This window comes from Humulus lupulus, chromosome 4 (genome assembly GCF_963169125.1).
Source record: "Humulus lupulus chromosome 4, drHumLupu1.1, whole genome shotgun sequence".
NCBI lineage: Eukaryota > Viridiplantae > Streptophyta > Magnoliopsida > Rosales > Cannabaceae > Humulus > Humulus lupulus.
Genome location: NC_084796.1, coordinates 62130893 through 62153802, shown reverse-complemented (window position 1 = coordinate 62153802; position 22910 = coordinate 62130893). Strand labels below are relative to the sequence as shown.

At 36.2% G+C, this 22910-nt stretch overlaps 2 protein-coding genes across 2 annotated transcripts; both read right to left on the bottom strand.

The window, feature by feature from the left end:
- Nucleotides 1-2105: 2105 nt before the first annotated feature.
- On the bottom strand, nt 2106-17476 carry LOC133830492 (ABC transporter A family member 7-like). Its single transcript, XM_062260480.1, has 18 exons — nt 17246-17476; nt 16242-16623; nt 16046-16125; nt 15738-15882; nt 14904-15023; nt 14691-14815; nt 13513-13671; nt 12648-12810; nt 12443-12568; nt 12258-12341; nt 5254-5615; nt 4680-4880; nt 4094-4203; nt 3893-3977; nt 3379-3507; nt 3174-3279; nt 2913-3001; nt 2106-2634 (listed from the first exon to the last, which is right to left on the bottom strand). The coding sequence occupies exons 1-18, from the start codon at nt 17321-17323 to the stop codon at nt 2335-2337; spliced, it is 2844 nt and encodes a 947-aa protein (XP_062116464.1). The 5' UTR covers nt 17324-17476; the 3' UTR covers nt 2106-2334.
- LOC133830493 (pentatricopeptide repeat-containing protein At1g08070, chloroplastic-like) lies at nt 17246-21741 on the bottom strand. Its single transcript, XM_062260481.1, has 2 exons — nt 19700-21741; nt 17246-18781 (listed from the first exon to the last, which is right to left on the bottom strand). The coding sequence occupies exon 1, from the start codon at nt 21637-21639 to the stop codon at nt 19810-19812; it is 1830 nt and encodes a 609-aa protein (XP_062116465.1). The 5' UTR covers nt 21640-21741; the 3' UTR covers nt 17246-18781; nt 19700-19809.
- Nucleotides 21742-22910: the final 1169 nt, after the last annotated feature.

Sequence of the window (22910 nt, the reverse complement as noted above, 5' to 3'; positions counted from 1 at the left end):
TGTTATAATTAAATTTATGTTCTTCTAATTTTTATTATAAATTTATTAGTGTCTTTTACATAAGTCTAGTCATGCTCTTCTTATGTAATTTAGGCTCTTGATTTAATTTCGGATATTTTTTATATTATATGCTTTTTACTGCATTCTGTCATTGGTATTTTGTCGCTCTAAGGTATATAATATGATAGGATTTTAAAATTGGAAGTTAGTATAATTTAATTAAGAACATATTTTAAGGTGAGCTTTATTATATATATTTTCCAACTATAATTAATGGTGTAGAATTATAGTTGAGTAAAATGAATCAAATTTATTAAAATATATATATGTTTGCATGAATGAAACTTATGCCTTCTATATTTTTTTTCTGATTCTAAATTCCTCAATTTTGTTTATTTAGTGTTTAAAAAAATATATTCTTTTTCAAAGTTACATTATTTCAAAGTTCATTATTTCTAATTTACTAATCTTTCTTTTTTGTATTTTACCTCTCTGTGGATACGACATAGCCCGATTACTACTGCGATCGCTTAGGAGTTTATTAGGCGATATCAATTGTGGTTCGATGGTGTTCGATGCGATTCTTGCAAGATATGTAATTTTTCACTCGGATGTCCATTTGGGGTGATTTTTGTTTATTTTGGGTATTTTTTCAAGATCTACACGTTTGACATGTGTATATACACATTTGGAAAATGTAAATATTGAAGAAAATAAATACAAAACATACCTTATGTTCAAGATATGTTTTAGTATGTTTTCAAGTTCTAAAGTTTGAAAATGTGTATGTAAACATCTAAAACGTGTAGATCTCAAAACCATACCCAAAATAAATAAAAAATCACCCCAAACGGACACCCGAGTGAAAAATTATGTCTCTTACAAGAATTGCATCGAGCAACCATCGAACCACCATCGAGCAACGTCGATTTTTTCATGAAAATCTTAATTTTAAAGCCCCATCAAGCTGGTATCGAGCACCATCAAGCAAAATCAATTTTCTATAGATTTCAGAATTTCAGATCTGAAAAATAACTCAAAAACCATGCCCAACTCGATGGTTGCCCGATGATGTTCGATGCCAACTCGATGGGGCCTTCAAAATCAAGATTTTCATGAAAAAATCGACATTGCTCGATGGTGGTTCGATGGTTGCTCAATGGTGGTTCGATACAATTCTTGTGAAAGACATCATTTTTCACTCGAGTGTCCGTTTCACATAACACATTTTCAAAGTTTAGAACTTGAAAACATGCCAAAACATATCTTGAAAATGAGGTATGTTTTGCATTTTGCATTTTTTTTTTCAAGATTTACATTTCTCAAATGTGTATATACACATTTCAAACATATGGATGTTGAAAAATACCAAAAAAAAAAAAAAATCACTTCAAACGGACACCCGGGTGAAAAATTATATTTCTTGCAAGAATCGCATCGAACACCATCGAACCACCATCGAGCAACATCGATTTTTTCATGAAAATCTTGATTTTGAAGGCCCCATCGAGCTGGCATCGAGCAACATCGAACCACGTCGATTTTCTACAGATTTCAAAGTTTTATATCTAAAAAAAATCGCAAAAAAAACTCAAAATCATGCTCAGATTTTTTTCGAAATGTAATATTTTAATGTCCTAAGTAATGAATATTTGTCGTTACATTGAGTTCTCTTATATTTTACCTTACCCATGGACTTTTTTTCTAGAGAGAGTTGAGAGGAATGGATTGATGGAGAGAGAGAGAGAAGAGGAAGTGGATGGAAAAAATTATGAGGAGTATTTTGAGTATTGTCAAAAGAATTGATATTTTTTTTAAAATAATTTAAATGTCTAGTATTTTTTTAACTTAGAACCCTCTTTAAGCATAAAAACTCAAATTTCCCCACCCAATTCAGATCATTAACATTATATGGCAATTCATTCTCTTTACCTTAATAATATGAATTAAATATCATCATAACATTTTGTCCATGAAAAGCCTTAGCATAAATTATTAGAGACTACTCACTGAATAATTTGTTTTATACTTAGAGATGACATCATTTAATAGTGGCTAAGCTATAACACTCTTTTTTCTCTCTGCATTGTCAAAATTCAACGCAATTCTGGATACTAAGGATAATATTTATTTGAAATTAGTCTTTACTGTTGTGGATATATTTACTGTTGGCAATTCAACGCAAAGCTTGTATAATGTATATTAACAATGATTTATTTTCCTTAAATAACAAAAAAAAATTACTCACTTTTATACCAACTACTAAAGAAAACCACACGACATAAATATTTGTAGGAACATGCTAACAGAAAATGAATTTACAAATACAAACAACTATGAAAATACGTTGAATGCTTGAGCCCCGCGAGCAACCTTGATGAAGACATCCTCCAGTGTGGTGTCGGCTAAACCCCATGCGAAAACCGTGAACCTGCTCTTGGCATTCTGAACAGCTTGGAAGACATCTGCAATTCTCACCTCGTGTTTGGGCAACTCGAACTTCTGGGTCCCAGATAAGTGATATATCTTGTTAGCATTTGGGGAGAGCTGCCTCACCAAGCTTTCAACCTCTTGTTCATGGTTTGAAGATGTTGTCATTGTAAAAACATAAGATCCTCCGTATCTTCCTTTCAACTGCCATACATAATTGTTGTTGAGAAACAGATGTTATAGAGATAGAATTGAATTGGATAGGAGAAGAAAAATCAACAAAAAACTGAATAGCTCAAAACTTGATCTGATGTCTGGTTATTTGTTTATAAAATCATGAAACTGTATACTTTATTTTACCAACCAGTTAATTGTTGATTTGAAAAAGGAAAGAGGGGACTGCTGAGATACATTATGAAACTAAGTTCGGGTAATCTTAAAGTTACTATTGATGATGCATTGTTAAATATGAGTACATGTACCTCTTTAGGATTTCCTATGCACTGCAAGCTTCCATCCACAAAAATTCCTAACCGGTCACACAAAACCTCTGCCTCTTCCATAGAATGTGCTGCATACAGAGGAACTTAGTTAAAGTGGGAAAAGGGCCATTATTATATAATCTAATGAAACAACAAGCTCGTCTAAGATTGCAGGGTCAATATTCATGATGTAGCTGATTGACAGTCCAATGAAGCTGAAGCAAGTTTAACAACACAGAGAAAGAGAGAGAGAGAGAGTACTTGTAAGGATGATTGCTCGCTCTTGCTTTGCACGTTTCACAACATTCCATAGATTGTTTCTTGAAGCTGGGTCAAGTCCAGTACTAGGCTCATCCATGTAAACAACCTGCATAAATATTTTGAGAAAATGGCATTTTTAGATATTTTCAAAGTAAAGAAAAAAGTCTTATACACTAAAAGTAGAGCAATACAGATCAAGGCATACTTTGGGATCCCCAATGAGAGAAATTGCAACACTGAGCCTCCTCTTCATGCCTCCACTATATTTTCCAGCTTGTTTGTCAGCAACTCCTCCATGGAATAGATTGACACTCTTTAGAGATTCTTCCACAGCCTGTGGCAGCAAATTTATACAATCGTAACATTACTTTAACTTTCTTACCAAGCGTTACAGAAGTATATTATTTTATGGGGAAAAGGGCACGATCTATATACATTTACCCGTCAATAAAAAAGCATTATATTTACTGTAGAAAAACTTTTAGGCACTCAAGGTGACAAGGGCAGGGAGCATGGATAATCAGCAACTGGTGCCATTTTCTTATACTCGTTCTTCAGAATAATTCCAAATACGTTTTCTAAAATGTGCAAACTTTAGACTACTTTAAGACCATGTTAATTAGTCTTGTTTTATTTAACAATAACCACCAAAACAATACTCCTCGATCTAAAAGCTAAGAAATTTTCGACGGTAATCATGAAATAAACAAATGACTTACTCGTGTTAAGGTGGAACCTTTGAGGCTCTTTAGTCTGCCATAAAATAATAGATGTTCTCTTCCTGTAAGGGTTTCCCAAAGCAGGCTAAGGATTGCATGGAAGAAAAATAAAAGAAACAATTAGCTTTCAATATTAGAAAGACACAGCAACAAAATAAAATATCAACTTTGTTAAAGCAGAGGATAAGAAGTCTAGCTTACTCATGCTGTGGGCAAACACCCATGCTGGTATAGATTTCATCCATATCAGTTTGTATGTCCATGCCCTCAACAAATGCTGTGCCAGAGGTTGGCTTTGTAAGACCGATCATCTGTTGACAGATGTAACTGTTAAAAAAATGTGCATTTTTTGTGATAAAGAGGCCTGCCATATTTTGGCCTTCAAGATTATTCACCAGCATTAAAAGAAGAAAGAAAGAAATGTGAAATAAAAAGAAAACAAAATAGAGTAACACTTTTAGCATAATTATCAGGAAAAAAGAAATAGTGATAATAACAAAACATGTGTAACATAACTCTTTAAGAAGACTCGAAGAATGTAGCTACTATTGCAACAAAAAACAAAACTTTATTCTAGAAGACAGACAAAGCTATATAGCTACGTAAAGCATCAAGCCACTTTTAGTTTTAAGCACTAGAGCAAGAAATTTTTCAAGCAATTTCATCTGGCTTCTGCCATCATATTCTTTCAGTGAACCACATAAATGTTTGTTGTACCAACCTGATTGTGCAAAAATACATTCATGATAGATTATATTACTTCAGAAAATTCTAATATCGTACTCACCATATTGATAAAAGAAGTCTTGCCTGCACCATTGGGGCCAAGCATACCAAAACACTCCCCACGGGGCAAAGCAAGTGATAATCCTCTCACAGCAAATTTTTCAGGATTTCCATCCCTTCCTGGATACACCTTCTTAAGGTTGTCACATATAATGGCCTGACTTGAATCTGAATCTAGTAGCAATTGTTCAACCCTCTCTCGCTGAAAATGAAGTCAAAACATAGTTATTGACAATGTGGACAAAAACATGAAATAGATGCCCTGAAAAACATATAAATTGTTGCACGTCGCATGGTGATTGCACATCATGATGGATTGTGTCCCACCAAGAGGTTTCGCATGCAATTCAGCAATAGCTAGTACTGAAAGATACTCATAGTTTAAATGAACATGTTCTGGTGAGATTAGAAAACTGATGATTTGAAATTAATAATTGATGCAACCTATCCATCTAAATGATATGTCTAGCACTCTTAACCATCCATTTTGATCACGGCATAAATTCTCTCGATGGTGAACAAGAACTATGACCATAAGTTAAGACAGTAAAAAATAAAGAACCAGAAAATCTTACCTCTTGAATGACATCAGGTTTTTCCATATCAACAAAAACTTTGGACCCCTGCTTTTGTAAACTAGGACTTCTAAAAGATGACCCCTTTTTCTTCCCAAGGCTTTCCAAGAAAAATAAAGGACTTTTTCTTCTTCCTGATGATATAATTTGGTCCACGTAATATGCAACAAATAGCACCAGAATCCATTCCACAACCATTATAATAAATACTTCTCTCAGCCCATTTTTGCTGTCACTTAAATCTCCCCAGCGCATCCCATCAGTCCCCAAGTAGTTTCCATTGAAAGAATATTGCGCAAACTCATATAACCCTCGATACAAAGCAAAACCTGGATACAACTCCATAACAATAACCCAGCCCCCTGCAACAACCAACAAAAAGAATATCATTGACGTGAGTGAAGCTACATTTCTATATATAAGTGGGAAAAAACTATAGCAACAACCAAACAAGAAGGAAAAAAAACTGAATCTTCACAAATATATATCTCTCATTACAGCCTGCTGAACTAGCATGTTATTGTAGGAATTGCAACCTTGTAAATGCATCGCATAAGCTCATGAGTAAAGGCCAAGAGTGCAATAAATGTCAAAGAAATCAATATTTGTTTTCCCTCAAAGGGGTGTGGTGGAGATAGATTGTGAGTAGGAAAACTATAATATGGATATGGCCAATGTTTTGAAAGATAAATTTATTGATGTTATCTTTTCAGCCAGACAGAATAGACCCAAATTTTTGCTTGAAGAAGGACAAAACAACTTATTGACATGTTGGCATGAAATAAACAAAAATCATGCTTAAATCGTCATGGTGGAATAATGAAAAGCTTCAAATCGGTCAAAATACCCCATTCCTATATTACCCAAGTCATCTATAATATATTGTTTTCCATGATAGTAATGAACATGTTTTGAATCCTGTAAACTTTTCAGTCTTGGGTGAACATAGCTACAAGGAAGGTCTATCTCATTGGAAGGTGATAGGCCACCTAGTACGTATGTTTACGCTAGGAGTAGGAGGCCTTACGATAGGCTAGCAGCAGCTGATTGTGGTTTTGGGGAAGGGTTAGGAGTTAGTTATGGGAGGTGTGGATTTATTTCAGTAATTAGGAAGTTGACCACAGCTGTATATAGGAATCAATTTGGTATTAATACCAAATATTTTGTATATTTATTCTTTCTAAAATTAGGGGATTTTAATGGTGTACTTTCTAGAATTAGCTATTTATATTTATTAGGTCAGATTCTAGGTTGTATATATAATTCCCTCTCTTTGAGATAATAAAACACAGAAAAATATTCAAATTTTCACAGGAGGTTAGCTTGGTTGTGCGGTAGGTACATGTTAGTACCAATAGGGATAGGGATATAAGGGAGTGTGTAAGCTGATTTAAGGCAAGAAGGAATTGGTAGGGTTGTAACCCAAGTGAGAGAGACCAGGCTCTCGAATCCTTGGATGATCAATACAGACTTTATTTTCTTCCCTCTTGTCTTCTCTATTTTCTTTGTTGGTTGTTTGGAATACTAACTTGGCAGGACAACCCTACCAAGTGACCAAAGAAGGATGCTCAGTTAGAGGTTTTGGAAGAACGGGTCGAAGCTATTCACTCGGAAGTTCACCGCCAATTGCAGGAGTTTCACTCAGAGTTGCAACAGTTTCCCAAGGAGATGGAGGTGCTGAAAACTGAGGTGCAGAGGTTACCTGCGATGGAGAAGAAGATGGACTTCGTGGTGGCTCATCTGGCTCAATTGATGCAAGCTTCGGGGAAGCCGAATACAGAGACCACTGCCATGGATGCCAATCAGCAACGACGGGCTTTGGACAGGGAAAATTCTTCAGCTCCGAAACCAATCTCACTTGGTACCCATACTACACCATCTCCGTCACTGGTATTGGACGACCAACCACCACCACCGCCGCCGATGGATTCCTATTACTCGGGGCAGACTTACGGTCACGACTATCAACCACCGCGAATGGAGTTACCATTGTTCACGAGGGAAAACCCAGATTTATAGGGAGGAGTGATTCTTCCTTCTGACTCAGATGACTGAGCAGTTGATGTTGGAGACGGCAATTATTGGGCTGGACGGCGATGCCTTGACTTGGTTTCATTGGGAGAACCAGCGTCGGCCAATTACTTCATGAGCTACCTTGAAGAAGCTCATCAACCTACGTTTTTGAGCTGCTCCGGTTGGGTCGATCTCCGAGGAGCTTCTCTCAGTCACCCAAACCACCACCGTAAAGGACTACCGCCTCCGATGGGAACTCCTGGCTTCTCGGGTACCCGACACACCCGACCACATTCTTGAAGGGAGCTTCGTCCATGGGTTGAAGGAGAGCATTAAGGCTGCTTTGCATATTTTGCAGCCCATGGGCCTGGCCCAAATCATGGACATAGCCCAGAGAATAGAAGAGGGCCACCAGTTGTTGCATACAGGCCAGCCATTCCGAACTACTCTTGCCAAACCAATTGTTAACCCAATCACACCCATCTGTAATTCTTTCAATCCCTTCATAGCCAAGTCCCTTACCCCGCCTGTCTCGACTTCTTCTCAGGCAACGACTACTACCAAGACTGTCACGACCCCAGTACCCAAACAGTCTCAGTTTCGTAGGTTGACAGAGGCGAAGTATCAAGAGAAGAAGGCCCGTGGGTTATGCTTTAAATGTGATAAGAAATTTTTTCGAGGCCACGAGTGTGAGCAAAAAGCTTTGCATGTGTTATTGTTGATTGATCAGGAGGATTCAGTGCAAATGGAGGAGTCACCACCACCATCCCCAGACTCGGGCGAAACAGTGGTCACGGAGGAGACTTTGGCAACTTTGTCCCTTAATTCTTTGGTAGGAATCTCCTCTGCCCATACAATGAAACTCGCTGGACATATTGGACAACAACCCGTTACTGTTCTAATTGATAGTGGAGCAACTCACAACTTTATTTCTATGGATGCCGTCTCAGCAACGGCATTCCGATCACAGCTACTACTTGTTATGGGGTTCTTTTAGGCACAGGCGGCAAGGTTAGGACAGAAGGAATTTGTGCCTGACTTTCTACCGTTGGAACTAGAAGGGGCTGATGTAATCTTGGGCATTAAATGGCTGGAAACTCTTGGCAATATGCAAGTTAATTGGAGAACAATGGTTATGAAATTTGAGATGGCTGGAGCATGGGTGACATTACAAGGAGACCCAAGTTTGTGCAAGTCTCCTATATAACTCGAGGCGATGATTTTGGTAATGGAAAAGGAAGCCCAAGGCTTTTGGGTTCAGTTCGGAGCACTTTCTAAGGAGATGGCAGCACCACAGCAGCAGCTTCCTCAAGAGATTGCTTCACTACTACAGCAGTTTGAGTCCATGTTTGAGATGCCACCTGGTTTGCCACCAAAACGATCATGCGAGCATGCTATAAATCTACGAGTTGGGGCTGGTCCAATTTCGGTGCGCCCATACAGATATGCACAAGTCCAAAAGGACGAGATTAAATGCCTAGTGTTTGAAATGCTACAAGCAAGAATTATTCAGCCTAGCACGAGCCCATCTCTAGTCCGGTGCTCTTGGTTAAGAAGAAAGATGGGAGTTGGCGTTTTTGTGTGGACTATAGGGCTCTAAATCGCGAGACAGTAGCTGACAAGTTCCCAATCCCGGTTATTGATGAATTATTGGATGAGCTTCATGGCGCAAAGGTGTTTACCAAGCTGGATTTAAAATCCAGTTACCACCAAATTAGAGTCACTACTCGGGACATGGAGAAAACGATATTTTGCACACATGAAGGGCATTATGAGTTCCTAGTAATGCCTTTTGGTCTTACCAATGCGCCAGCCACTTTTCAAGCCTTGATGAACAAAGTGTTTCGCGATTTCTTGAGGAAATTTGTGCTTGTATTTTTTGACGACATTCTCATCTATAGTTCATCATTGGAACAACACCTCAGCCATCTAACCTTGGTGTTGGAAGGCCTTCACCAACATAGCCTCTATGCCAAAAAGAAGAAATGCATGTTTGGGCAAGAGCAAGTGGAGTATTTGGGCCATGTTATTTATGCCCAAGGAGTGGCAGCCAAACCAAGCAAGCTGGCAGCTATGGTAAATTGGCCTATATCGAGGTCCATAAAGGAGTTACGGGGTTTCCTCGGACTAACAGGCTACTACATAAAGTTTGTTAAGGGGTATGGTGGTATAGCGAAGCCTCTTACCGATCAGCTACACAAGGATGTTTTTGGCTGGACACAAGGATGCTTTTGGCTGGACACAAGGGGCTAATGAGGCTTTCCTTCAATTGAAGCAAGCCATGTGCTCGATTCCGGTACTTGCCTTGCCAGATTTTTTAGTACCGTTTGTGGTAGAGGCTGATGCATCGAGGGCTGGTTTAGGGGCTGTATTAATGCAGAATGGGCATCCTATCGCATATTTCAGCCAAGTGTTATCATCTCGAACTCGTACCAAGTCCATTTATGAGAGGGAGTTGATTGGCAATAGTGCTCGCCATCCAAAAGTGGCGTCCGTATCTGTTGGGGCGTAGACTCTTGGTGAGGACATATCAAAGAAGTTTGAAATATCTGTTGGAGCAGCGATTGGTGGCTTTGGAACATAAAAAATGGCTTACTAAAATCTTGGGATATGATTTTGAAATACAATATAGGCCGGGGTTGGAGAATAAAGCGGCGGATGCATTATCTCGAATGCATTGTGAGGGATCCTTGGCTATCATTTCCGTTCCAAACGTACTGTCAATACCGGATTTACAAGCCCATGTAGCGGCTGATCCGACACTATCTAAGGTGATGAAAGAGTTGTCTAATGGGCAGCACTGTGGGGGGTATTCTTTGGTGCAAGACTGCCTCAAGTTTCGTGGTCGTTTGGTGATCCCGTCGTCCTCTTCGTTTATTCCATTACTGTTGCAAGAATATCACAGCATCAACTTGGGTGGACATTCAGGTGTGTTCAAAACATTCCAACACATCCCAACTGACTTGTACTGGCGAGGTATGCGAAAAGATATACAGAAAATTGTTGTTGAATGCTCTATTTGCCAGCAGAATAAGTATTTGGCACAGTCTCAAGCTGGTTTATTGCAGCCATTACCTATTCCTGAGTAGGTTTGGGAAGACATCTCTATGGACTTCATCGAGGGGCTGCCAACTTCGAATGGGTTTGACTTTAATTTTGTGGTGGTAGACCGATTGAGCAAGTATGGTCATTTCATACCTCTTCGTCATCCGTATTTTGCAGTCACTGTGGAGACAGTTTTTGTGCGAGAGGTGGTGAGGCTTCATGGCATACCCCGCACAATTGTATCAGATCGAGACAAGATTTTCCTCAGTCTATTTTGGAAGGAACTCTTTGTTTGTAAGGTACAGCCTTGAAGCAGAGCACAACGTACCACCCTCAGTCTGATGGGCAAACCGAGGTGGTTAACCGCTGTTTGGAGACTTATCTTCGCTGTTTTGTTGGATCGAAACCTACTTAATGGGCCAAGTGGCTGCCTTGGGCGGAGTATTGGTATAATACTTTGTTTCACTCATTCGCGGGGATGACTCTGTTTCGTGCACTTTATCATAGAGACCCTCCTCCATTGCTTCGATTTGAGCCAACAAGCACTAGGGTCTCGGCAGCAGAGCAGAACCTTCAAGCCAGAGATGATGTTTTAGTATTGCTGAAGCAGGAATTTACACAGGGCCCAGCAAAAGATGAAGAGCAGATCGGAAGCGTCAGGATGTGCACTTTGAAGTTGGAGATTTGGTCTATGTTAAATTGCGACCTTACCGTCAACGCTCTGTCGCCAAACGCATCAATGAAAAGTTGTCTCCGTGATTCTTTGGCCCTTTTCCTGTGTTGGAACGAATTGGAGCAGCAGCATATCGCCTCCAGCTCCCTCCGAATGCAACAATACACCCTGTTTTTCACGTTTCATTGCTGTGTGCTGCCCTTGGTCCAAACCAGCAAGCCACGACTTTGCCACCTGGGTTGACATCGAATTTGGAATGGTTATTGGTGTCGAAAGCGGTGTTGAAAGTGAGGCCAGGAATCCATAAAGAAGCACCTCAGGCATTGATTAAGTGGGAGAATTTGCCTAAGTTTGAAGCAACTTGGGAGGATTTTCATGTGATACAGGAGCAAATTCCAGATTTCCACCTTGAGGACAAGGTGAAATTTTTGGCAGGTGGTATTGATAGGCCACCTACTATGTATGTTTACACTAGGAGGAGTAGGAGGTCTTAAGATAGGCTAGCAGCAGCTGATTGTGGTTTTGGGGAATGGTTAGGAGTTAGTTATGGGAGGTTAGTTTGGCTGTGCAGCAGGAACACGTTAGTACCAATAGGGGTAGAGATATAAGGGAGTGTGTAAGCTGATTTAAGGCAGGAAAGAATTGGTAGGGGTGTAACCCAAGTGGGAGAGACCAGGCTCTCGAATCCCTGGATAATCAATACAGACTTTATTTTCTTCTCTCTTGTTTGGAATACTAACTTGGCAAGACAACCCTACCAGAAGGTTTACCTTACATGTTTTATATCCATGTAAAAGAATTTTTCCATAATATTAGCACAGGATTTATCTCTATGATAGTCTTCCATTGTGATCCTCTATCAAATACCATTCCTCAAACACTACTTATTCCACAGTTTCTAAAACCAACTCATTCTTTAGAAACTGAAACACAACCCATCAGACAACAGGAATCTATAAGATTCTTTATGGAAAGTAATTTAAACTTTTACTTGAGCCTAAAATAAAATCAGGTCCTCTGCCATAAGTTGTAATCCATCCTTTCCTGACATTACTTTGGTCAAGAACCAAGTGCAACTTGAAGAGGAACCGTGATCAAGTTGACAATTAGGTCAAACCTTAGAATAACATTTATTTTAAACTTATGCTTACGTCAAACAAAAGAAAATCATTCATTTGAAGTTCACACTTCCAGCAGGATACTCTATTTTGAGATATAATAATAATGATAATCAAAGCAATACATACTTATCTACTCAAACTCCTTCACTTACTTGGGAATGATGCATCTTCAACAAAAAACTGAAAAAGAAAGCCTCCTAGGAGTCCCGTTGCAAAGACACATATGTACCCTATAACTGTGTCATCAAATCAATGATGACATGCATGTCAGTTAACTCTTCTTCTGTATTTTAATTTAATATGTTAGTGTGGATAAATTAAATATCTAAGATCAAACCTGTAGCAGTCTTCACATTAGAAAACATTGCAGCTGCTAGAAAAGCCAGTGCAATTTGCAAGTTGATATAGATGAAGTAGAAAACAAATTGAATGCTGTAGTCATTTAGAGTGAAGAACTTTAACCCTGAAAAGAAGGTAGCTTCATGTAAGGCAACTCAAAGAAACATTGTACTAAGATCAGTATGAAATAGCTAACTTATTACCTACTAAAGAACCAAATAACACAAAACACAGCATGTAGACTAATGACACGGCTAAAAAGTAGGCATATGAAATCATCCAATAAGGCCCATCACCAAGCCCGTGCATTTTCATCATGATTCTCAGTTTTTGTTGCTTTTCATAAACCAGCGCTGTCAACACAACCTATTCCAAAAGAACTTAGAGAGGATTAAGATGAAATATAATTATCAAAATATATATATTTATACATATTTAATAATAAACCTATCATGTATTCCAATATACTATGCCAGGCCCTTTCTCTTTAAACTAAGCTTGACTTTATTAAAAAATCATTACTGTAAAATCAGACAACTTCTTCGAGGTAAGGTTTACATTCAAATATCCTAGTACAACTATATGGTTAAAGCTAAAGGAAGGGGTGGTGCAAACAATGAATAATTGATCAATTATATGAAGAATTTAGTTTGGAGAAATGGAAATCTAAATGGAAGGCACTTAACTGGATTTGAATAGATGACCATCAGGAAAACCCAAGAAAACTCAGATCAAATAAAGTATTACCTCAAAAAAGACAAGTCAGGTTATTTGAAATGAGATGGACAAGTTCCATTTCCGTCTCATAACTATGCTTTTGCTAAGTTATAGGGCACATGAATAATTCATTGTTGAATAAATAATACAAGGACATCAACTAAGCTTGTGGAATTCTATGATATTTAGGATGAGGAAGAAAAATGGATCTATGATTGTGTAAATACTCAAGAGAAAAGGTTAAAAAAGTAATAATATGGAAAAAAGTGTCAAGTTGTAGAAAAATCAATGGCCAATGTAGAAGTCTTAATACTTGGAACAAATACAATTTGGATGAATAATCACACTTACAGGAAATAGCTGTATGATGACCCACGTAAAGAAGAGTGGACCAAGAAGAGATGAAAAGTCCAATCTGAGTTGGCTTTCATGTTTGGGCATTTCTTTGACAAAATCGAACTGAATTTTTGTACCAGGCCCTCGTAAAAATTGTAGGTAGGCATTGGATGCCTGTTAATATATGAATTAGACATATTAGTGACTATATAATTCAATACTGATAACAGGATACAAAAAGAACATTGGTTTTCAACAGGATTTAAAGCTTTAACAACCAATGAGAACTATAATGGGAAAGGCATAACAAATAATACAATAATATTTTGTGGAAGTATCAGCTAATATTATGTTGAAATCATACTATCTGAGACACATCAGATTCTAGACATGTATAACAATACATAAATAATGCTCTCATTAAATGAACCCAATTTAACAAAATAAAACTGTTACTTTAAAGTGGTGACATTAAAAAGTTCAGTACACAATACATAGCGAACCTCATATAAATTCCTTTTAGACAAGTTTCCCACAAACAAACAAACAAAACAAATGTTAATACAAAGAAAGAAAGATAGAAATTAAAAGAATAGAAAAAAGACAGTTTTGAAATAACTCATTCAAAGAATAAAGGAAAATAACAAAAGGGAAAAGGATAACTATGGATATATGAAGAAAATGCATTGACTCTCAGGACTTCGTGAGACTAGTTATTGTCATAGGTTGCCTGAATTATCATGAATAAAGACAGTTTTGAAATAACTCATTCAAAGAATAAAGGAAAATAACAAAAGGGAAAAGGATAACTATGGATATATGAAGAAAATGCATTGACTCTCAGGACTTCGTGAGACTAGTTATTGTCATAGGTTGCCTGAATTATCATGAATAAAGACAGTTTTGAAATAACTCATTCAAAGAATAAAGGAAAATAACAAAAGGGAAAAGGATAACTATGGATATATGAAGAAAATGCATTGACTCTCAGGACTTCGTGAGACTAGTTATTGTCATAGGTTGCCTGAATTATCATGAATTCCTTAACCTTTTTTCTTTTTGCAACTTCTCATCTAAGAAGTATTTAAACCAATTTACCATATAATCAATTTTTTCACCATTAATTCCACAAAGAATGTAATTTCTATTGCAGCGAGAAGGCAATGCCACCATGTAAATTTGTGACTACATACCAGATTCACTGAACGTGGGACCCGTAACAATCCAATAGGAACATTGCCTGAATCGTTCTTATATGTAGAATTGTACCATATGGTCACGTTAAAATTGTTCCCATTTGAGTTCAAGAAGTCGTAGGCTGTGAGAATACACTGTCAATACCACAATTCACAATACAATTTTGTATACAACCAGCACTAAAGTTAAGACATTTCAAGTAGATTAACCTGCTGCAATCTCATTAATCTTCCTCTCTGAATTTCCCTTTCTGTAACCTTTATATAGCTCATCGTTGATCTCAGAAGAGGTATTGCGCCACAAAGGCAAACCTTGAACGCATCTAATCTCTGGAATTTGCAGAGGTAATTGAGTTCATAGCATTTAACATCAAAGAAAAAAAAAACCACGTAGCACATTTTAACAGATTAATATTCTACTGAAGTCCTTTATTAATTTGTAAGATTCTCAATGTTTACACTGAAAAAATTTCTATCAACGGCTTAGACTAAACATACACTGAAGATGAGAAATGCCACATGTCAGCTTCACAAGATTTGCTCAAGGTATAAATAGATTAGTCACCAACATAAAATAGCTGCATGATGAAGAAATTAAAAGTGTACAGATGTACAAACCAAACTATCTGGAAAAAATCTACTACTCGCTCCTATTTGGTTTACACCACAAAGATTGTAATATATGAACATTGGGCAGCTCTTATTTTCTACTCATTTGCACTACACTGGATTTCTTATGGTAATTTTGGCACATTATTAGGTAAAAACATTAATCTGTTTATTCCTTCTTTCTTAAATGAATAATAATAATTATACATCCTGATAGCCATTTAGAAACTAGTACATATTTATTAAGGAGACTGGTTTCCATACATATTATCACATTCTTGTTTTATTTTTCTCTGCATTAGGTCGTTTCTACCCACCCTCTATGTGCCAGTTGAGTCTTTAATATTTGAAATTCACCACTCATGCAACATTAATGGGGACCCAAACTGCAATGCAACAAAAGCATAAATATAGGAGAGTAAAAGTATCTTTTACCTTGTTTTCTCCCAAAGGACGTGATTTGAACATCAGCATAAAACGTAGAGTTCTGTGTGCACTGACGTTGCAAATTATATATGGGAAGATTTGAATAAAATGCAGGATCAAGGAAATTGGTGTATTGGGGCATTGATTCAGAGCCCTGCAGAAAGAGGAACAGAAAAATGAACAGAGAGACATGTTAAAGCAGGCATAGTTATCATAAATATAACTTACATAAGCAAGGAATGGTACTAGATAATAATATTGCTAATAAAAATTTTGTAAAAAGAAGAGTTGAATACAAAGAGAACACTATGACTTACGGCAACAATATTGGCTAAGCTATCAAGAGAACGTGAGGAATTTAAACTTGCAGAACTTGTGAACATACTCCCAGCCATAGCTATTATAAAGCACAAGATAATGTTGATTTTCAAATAAATATTACTCAATAATTAGTTACATGATTAATTCTTCAGAAACATAATGCATTAAAACACATGAAAAATAAAATCTTACTTTGTCCAAGAGATTGATTATTGCCAGTAAAAAGTAGAGTAACAGGACAGGAACCAGTCCTTTTACATGACTCATTTGGCAAATCAGAAAACGAAATAGCATCAGATGCCACAGCACGATACTCAGGAGCTGGAACTTGCAACAATGGAGGCCATTGTGGTGGATTAGGGATCGGACACCAGGCCCCTTGATCCAAAGACGAGTATTCCAAAGAACAAACTTCCTCACATCGGCCATCTCCATTTGTATCAATACAAGCACAGCCACATTTATTTTCAGGCTTATCTAGTTCATGATTGACGAAATTTTGGATGAGCACAAGCAAAAGGCAGAGAATAAATGGAAACGAAATTAGCCGAATATTTGTCCTGATATTTCTTTTCTGCAGACAGAACATAAGACATTGTCATCAGATATGTTCATTTTTATACTGTTTTTAATGAATCAGAACTGCAGAATCCTTGTATATTTCAAACCAGATCCCACAGTTCTAAAAACCAAGTAAGACATTCATTATAAAAATAACGATTTCATTTCTGGTCACAGTAAAAAGACTCAATTTTCACATTTCTCTTCATCTAGTTGTTTTTCTTTTTGCAAAAAGAAAAGTTCTTAAAACTCAAAGCATATTAAGCTAGAGACAATAACTAAAACCATATATTACTATTCAGAATCTGAAATATCTTTTAATTTAATCGCAACACCTTAAAATAAACAAATCTTAGCACACCCCTACAATATAGTCCAAAATCATCCAAGAAAAAAAAATCTCCAAAAAAAAATCAATGAAAAAACAAATGTAGAGTAGAGGCTACAAATTGGAAGGATTGAGATTAACCTTAGTATATTGTTCCAACGTGGGATTATTTCTAACAATGCTTACACGTGCATCAAAATGAAGAGAAAAAGGAATAAAAGCATATAATCTAGAATTTAGTTCTTGTGTGTGTGTGTGTGTAATATATATTATATAAGAGAGAGAGGGGTGAGGGGAGAGGGGAGACCTGAAAAGTTAGGTTCTTTCGCAGCAGAGCATCGGCTTGAGTCCAAAAGCTAGCAGGGCCATGAGAGGTTTCCGCCATTGAAATTTGCAGAGAGCTCAAAATAGATATAACAAAATAAAACTCTAATCGTTAAAGTCGAAACCAGAGTTGAAATAACAGAAATTCAAAGCTTCCAACCCAATGGGAGCTTCATAGTTCCATCCCACGTTGTTAACTTAAAGCTTTTTTTTTTCTTAATCTTAAAACTTTCTGAAAATGAAGCAATTAAACATTGCCAGCATACAACATTCTTTATAGTCAAAGATCATTCACCGGTGTAACCGAAACGACAATTTTGTCCTTTGTATTTTGTTTTATTTACGAGAAAGGGATCACTACCGTATAGCCGTAATAGGCATATACGGTACCTCACTCTCTACCGAAACTACCCTTGCTTAAATTACTGTTGTACCCCTTACGCGTTTATAGCGTGGCGATAATTCCAAACAAGGATACGCACGCAATCTTTTTTGCTATGAATAAATTTTTTATAAATTTAATAAAAATATCAGACATGAAGCCTGAGATTATGATACGTGCATTTATTTGTTTAATATTGACAAAATAAAGAACAACTTAAACAAGTGGTCAAGATAACCTTACTAAAATGAAACTATTGAAACAACTATAAATATTATATAATGTTTGATGATTTTGTGTTTTATCTATCTAAACTAAACGTAAGCATCTTTTGGGATCTTCTGATATAATACTATTTTAATAAATCTCATTAAAATAATCAATTCATTATTATTTTTGGTTATTGACTTATTCTTACCTCTTTATCTAGTTGACTAGTGAGAATAAAGGTAACATTGTGGTATCAACAAATTATACAAATAAACAATTCATTTTAATGAAGATTATCAAAAGAAAAATTAATCAAATACATGGGGTTTCTTGTAACACACTAGGAAATGCTTACTACTTTTCTATAAAATGTAAAGAAAGTTATTTTATTGAACATAATTGTGAGGTAACAAAGTAATTGAATAAGAATAACAGTTTTGTGAGTCAAAACTTCAAAAACTACCTGCTCCATGAGATCCTATAATAATCTTTGTTTTTAATAAACTTATCACGATTGAATATTAATTATTTTTTTTTTAAAAAAGTATTAATTAATGTTAATACACGTCTACTGTATCATTTTTAAATGTATCTTTTAATATGTTGTTCAAAAGTTTGCAACATCAGCATGTATGTGTCCTAGTAATATTATAAAATATTACGTGAGCTCCAATCTATAATGTTATCTGAGATATTAAAAAAAATTGTTGTTGTCATAACTAATCACTATTAATTATTATCTCTTAATTTTCCTAACAAATATATTGGCACATGGAGCATGACAGAATAAGACTTGGAGCTTTGAATTGAATTTAAAAGGGTACAAGTAAATAATTATGAAAAATAAAATACAACTTACATTTCCAGGAAAAGAACAATGGCTTCTTGTGGTTGCAAAGAGAGTTGAAAATCGAGTGAATAAAGAACCTGAAAATCCAAGCAGAGAGTGTAAGCTTGCCACATTCGTCAAAGATTTGAAAAAACAAGATATTAATTTGGACCATTATAACTGAAAGCGATACAAACTAGCGTTCAGATTACACACACATATATATGATTCATGACTTATGTCCAGGCATTATATCAACACGGTAAATAGAATGAAGAAATCAATTATAGTTTAATATGGCTACTTATGGCTGAAGTAACAAACAAGAGGACTAGAGAGTATTTTAGAATAAAAGCATAACTCTGAAACTGGCCAAGATCATTTTACATTGTTTTACTCGGTGCACACCTGAAAATTCTCAGAACTTGCACTTGCAAAGGCCAGAAACAGAAAGCCTTTAGTCTACATTATCCGAGTAAAATATAAAAAGTTGACTAAGACTGGAAGAATCACAACTATTCATGCAATTTGATTAATCAACGTTCCTCCTGATTATAATTTACTTATTTTATGGGCTTAAATTGTTATGTTCATATCTATGGTTTGATCGTTCTCTTAATTCAACTTGCCCTGCCGTCATTATCATTCTACCACATCCCATTACAAGTTTTCTCAAGGAAGTTTCTTGAGAATATTTTAAAAAACAAAAAAAAAATTATCTTTTGAAAGAAATTAGCAGTTTTATTAGGTGGAATTTCTAGAGAAAAAAATCTACTAACAATGACTTGACTTTTTTTAAATGAACCCACTTATCTAATGCTAATATTTCTAAACCTCAACTTTCCATATTATATAATATCATTGTCAATGTCATCTGCTCCTGTAAATAAAAAAGCATGCCTTCTCAAAACATTAATATGTGAAAAAAAGCACTTTTTTTATTATTTATAGGAAAATATATATATATATTAGTAAAGCAAACCATATTATAGAAAGAAAGACATTTTGCCACTTACAGACTTTCCTTGGGAATCTTGTTCTCTTGCTTAGACAGTGTTTTAACAGCATAGTCATTCTCTATTTTGTAGTATGATCATCAATGCACTTACATATCCATGTTTGAATCTCAGTCAGCACTAGTCAACTGTATCGCAAGCTCATTGACAATGCTATAGACCTCACTCGATTTAGAATGTGATGTGTCCCCAACTAAGAATTTATGTAATTCATTGTCCACTGCTATACAACTATAAGCAACTTCTTTTTTCATTCTTCTATCTTTCATTAAGTTCCGCACCTTCAAGGCTTCTTGCCATCTACCCTCACTGGCATAGATGTTAGAAAGAAGGACATAATTCCCAGCATTGTCAGGCTCTAACTCGAGTAACTTCTTAAGAGATATCTCAGCAAGTTTTACATTCAAGTTGATTCTAGAAGAACTCAGCAAAGTGCCCCATATAACAGCATTGGGCTCTACTTTCATTCTACATATGAACTCAAATGCTTCCTTTAATCTCCCTGATCTACAGAAAAGATCTACAATGCATGCATGATGTTCTATCTCTGGACTAATACCATGTTGTGATTTCATGTTTCTGAAAAATTCAAGACCCAATTTGACAAGGCCACCGTGTGAGCAGGCTGTCAGCAGTCCCAAAAAAGTGATACTATTTGGTCTTAATGTGGTTTTTTTCATTTTCTCATAAAAAAAAATGGATTCCTCTGCACAGCCATTGACTGCTAACCCAGCAATCATTGAGTTCCAACTAACAATATCCTTGAGTTGCATCTCACTGAACACACGACGAGCTTTATCAATATGACCAAACTTAGAATACATATCTAACAATGCAGACCTCACATAAACATTTGACGCGAATCTTTGGCATTCTGCATATGCGCCTATTCGCTGACCAACTTCAACCAAACCTAATTGAGAGCATGCTGATAGAGCACTGACGAGTGCAACATCATTAGGTTTAATCTTTTCATTCACCATGAGCTCAAAGAGCTCTACACTCTCACTTGGTCTCCCATTTTGAGCATAACCAGCAATTATTGCACTCCATGTTACAATATCTCTCCTATTCATTTTGTCAAACTGTTTACGTGCAGCATCAACAGCCCCACATTTGACATACATTTCCAAAATGGCAGTTGAGACTATCATATTTTGGTGCAAACTACTTTCATTTATGTACTTCTTAATCCTCAAACCCATTTCTAAATCTCCAAGCTTAGCACAAATTGAGAGCAAACTTACTAGAGTGATCTCATTCGGACAAAACTTCTCAGCCTGCATTCTCTCAAAAATTCTCAACCCCTCGTGATACTGTCCATTTTGTGCATAACTAGAAATTATAGAATTCCAAGAGACAACGGTTCTCTCAGGCATCACATCAAAAAGCCTCCTAGCTGCTTCAAGATCACCAGACTTGGAATACCCAGAAATCAAACAATTATAACAAATTGGATCTTTAATCAAAATCCCATCAAAAATCTTCCTTGCAGAAACTAAATCATCACATTTGGCATAAAAATCCATCAAAGCAGTCTGAACAAACACACTCGAATCAAACCCATAATTTATTGCTAAACAATGAACCTGTTTTCCTACACCAACAGCTTTTAACAACAAACACGACTTGATAACAGACGGAAAGGCAAAACAAGCCACTCGAATCCCACTGCGGTGCATTGAAGAAAATGCCGCCAATGCATTTTGATTGAGTGATAGCTTTGAATACGCTCGAACAAGAGAGTTAAAAAGAAATTGATCTGGTTGAGTAATTTTATCGAACACCTTGCGACCATATTCAATAGCACGAGAATCGAGAAGCTTTTTGACGAAAATAGGAGCTAGATTTGTGTACTCTGTGATAATCAGAGCGTGAAGTTGCTTCAGCTGGTTTAGATGCAAGGATTGATTAAGCAAAGCAGTCATATAAGCTTCCATTATGGGACATGGATGTTTGGGACGGTTCTTGACTCTGTAGTTTTGGAGGGAAAGATGAAGTTGGAAACTAGCCGTTGAGCAATCATAAGAGGGAGGGGGGGGATTTTCTCTCTCTCCCTTACTCAAATAAGAAATATAATGACCTGGCCAATCGAGGGACGATGACCAAAATTTATAATAAAACCTTAATATATTTTGTGGTGATGAAAATATTAAATAATTAATATTTCCTTGCAATATTCACATACATTACTCTAATATTATATTAAAAAAATTAACTTATAAAAAAAATATGATATTATTGTGCAAAAATTTAGAATAATATTTTGATATTTCACTCTTACAAAAAAAAATCCCATTTTATTTAATTAGTATTCAAATATCTAATGTTAAACCCAAATTTTAAGAATAAATAAACAGCCTTAAAATGTAGGATCGGGATTAACAAGTGTTAGCATTATACTTGTAGAAATTGTGACGAAGTTTCAGAGCTACGTTATTAGTGCTCGAGCATGAGTTGCAGGCTCGTAGGCATCAGTCTCCTCCAAGATATGAGTTCGACAGACTGATCAAGCAAGGAGGTGGTGACAACTGTAATGGTGAGCTTGAAGCTACGAATGATCTCAAAAGCTCGTTGAAGCAGTGTTCAAGCTCAAAGGCACATTAAATATATACATGAAGAAGTTGTTAAGGAAATCCCTATTTCTTTGGAATTAGTTAAAACCGTGTATTGAATCCCTATTTTTATGGGATCTTTATTTAAATAATGCATTTAAATTGTATTATTATTCAAATATTTGTTTGAATATATGTTGTAACTTCCCTAAACTTGTGGAAATATATTATTGTAATCAGGACTATAAATAGCCTGGATTTGGTCATTTGTACTTATGCACAATTTTGTATTGAGAAATACTCTATAAAATTGCCCTTTCTTGAAGCTTTAATGCAAACCTTAATAAAAGTGACTCGTGGACGTAGGCAGATTTTAACTGCTGAACCACGTAAAAAATCTTTTTCTTTTATTTTCTTCCTGTTTAATTATTTAACTGCTCTACATAATTAAGTTGATGAAAAACGACATTAATAGTTTGGTGCTTTCATTAAGAGCATTAAGAAATTCTTCTTACTGTTTAGCATAAAACTTCCCGCTTAACAACAATGGCTACCTTGAATATTCCTAGAACCAAGGGCGACCACTTCCCCAAATCCCTGAGGAAAGTACTCCACGTACTAAGGAGCATCCTCGAAGGCCTGGCAAACAACCAGTC

Bases quoted from the DNA above. Each gene is read 5' to 3' on its own strand.
- LOC133830492 (XM_062260480.1), bottom strand. From the start codon at position 17,323: ATGGCGGAAACCTCTCATGGCCCTGCTAGCTTTTGGACTCAAGCCGAT. The intron at 13,672-14,690 runs GTATGTAGTCAC...ATATATTAACAG, and splicing joins TCCCACGTTCAGTGAATCTG to GCATCCAATGCCTACCTACA. The intron at 3,280-3,378 runs GTATGCCTTGAT...ATATTTATGCAG, and splicing joins CTCTCATTGGGGATCCCAAA to GTTGTTTACATGGATGAGCC.
- LOC133830493 (XM_062260481.1), bottom strand. From the start codon at position 21,639: ATGGAAGCTTATATGACTGCTTTGCTTAATCAATCCTTGCATCTAAAC.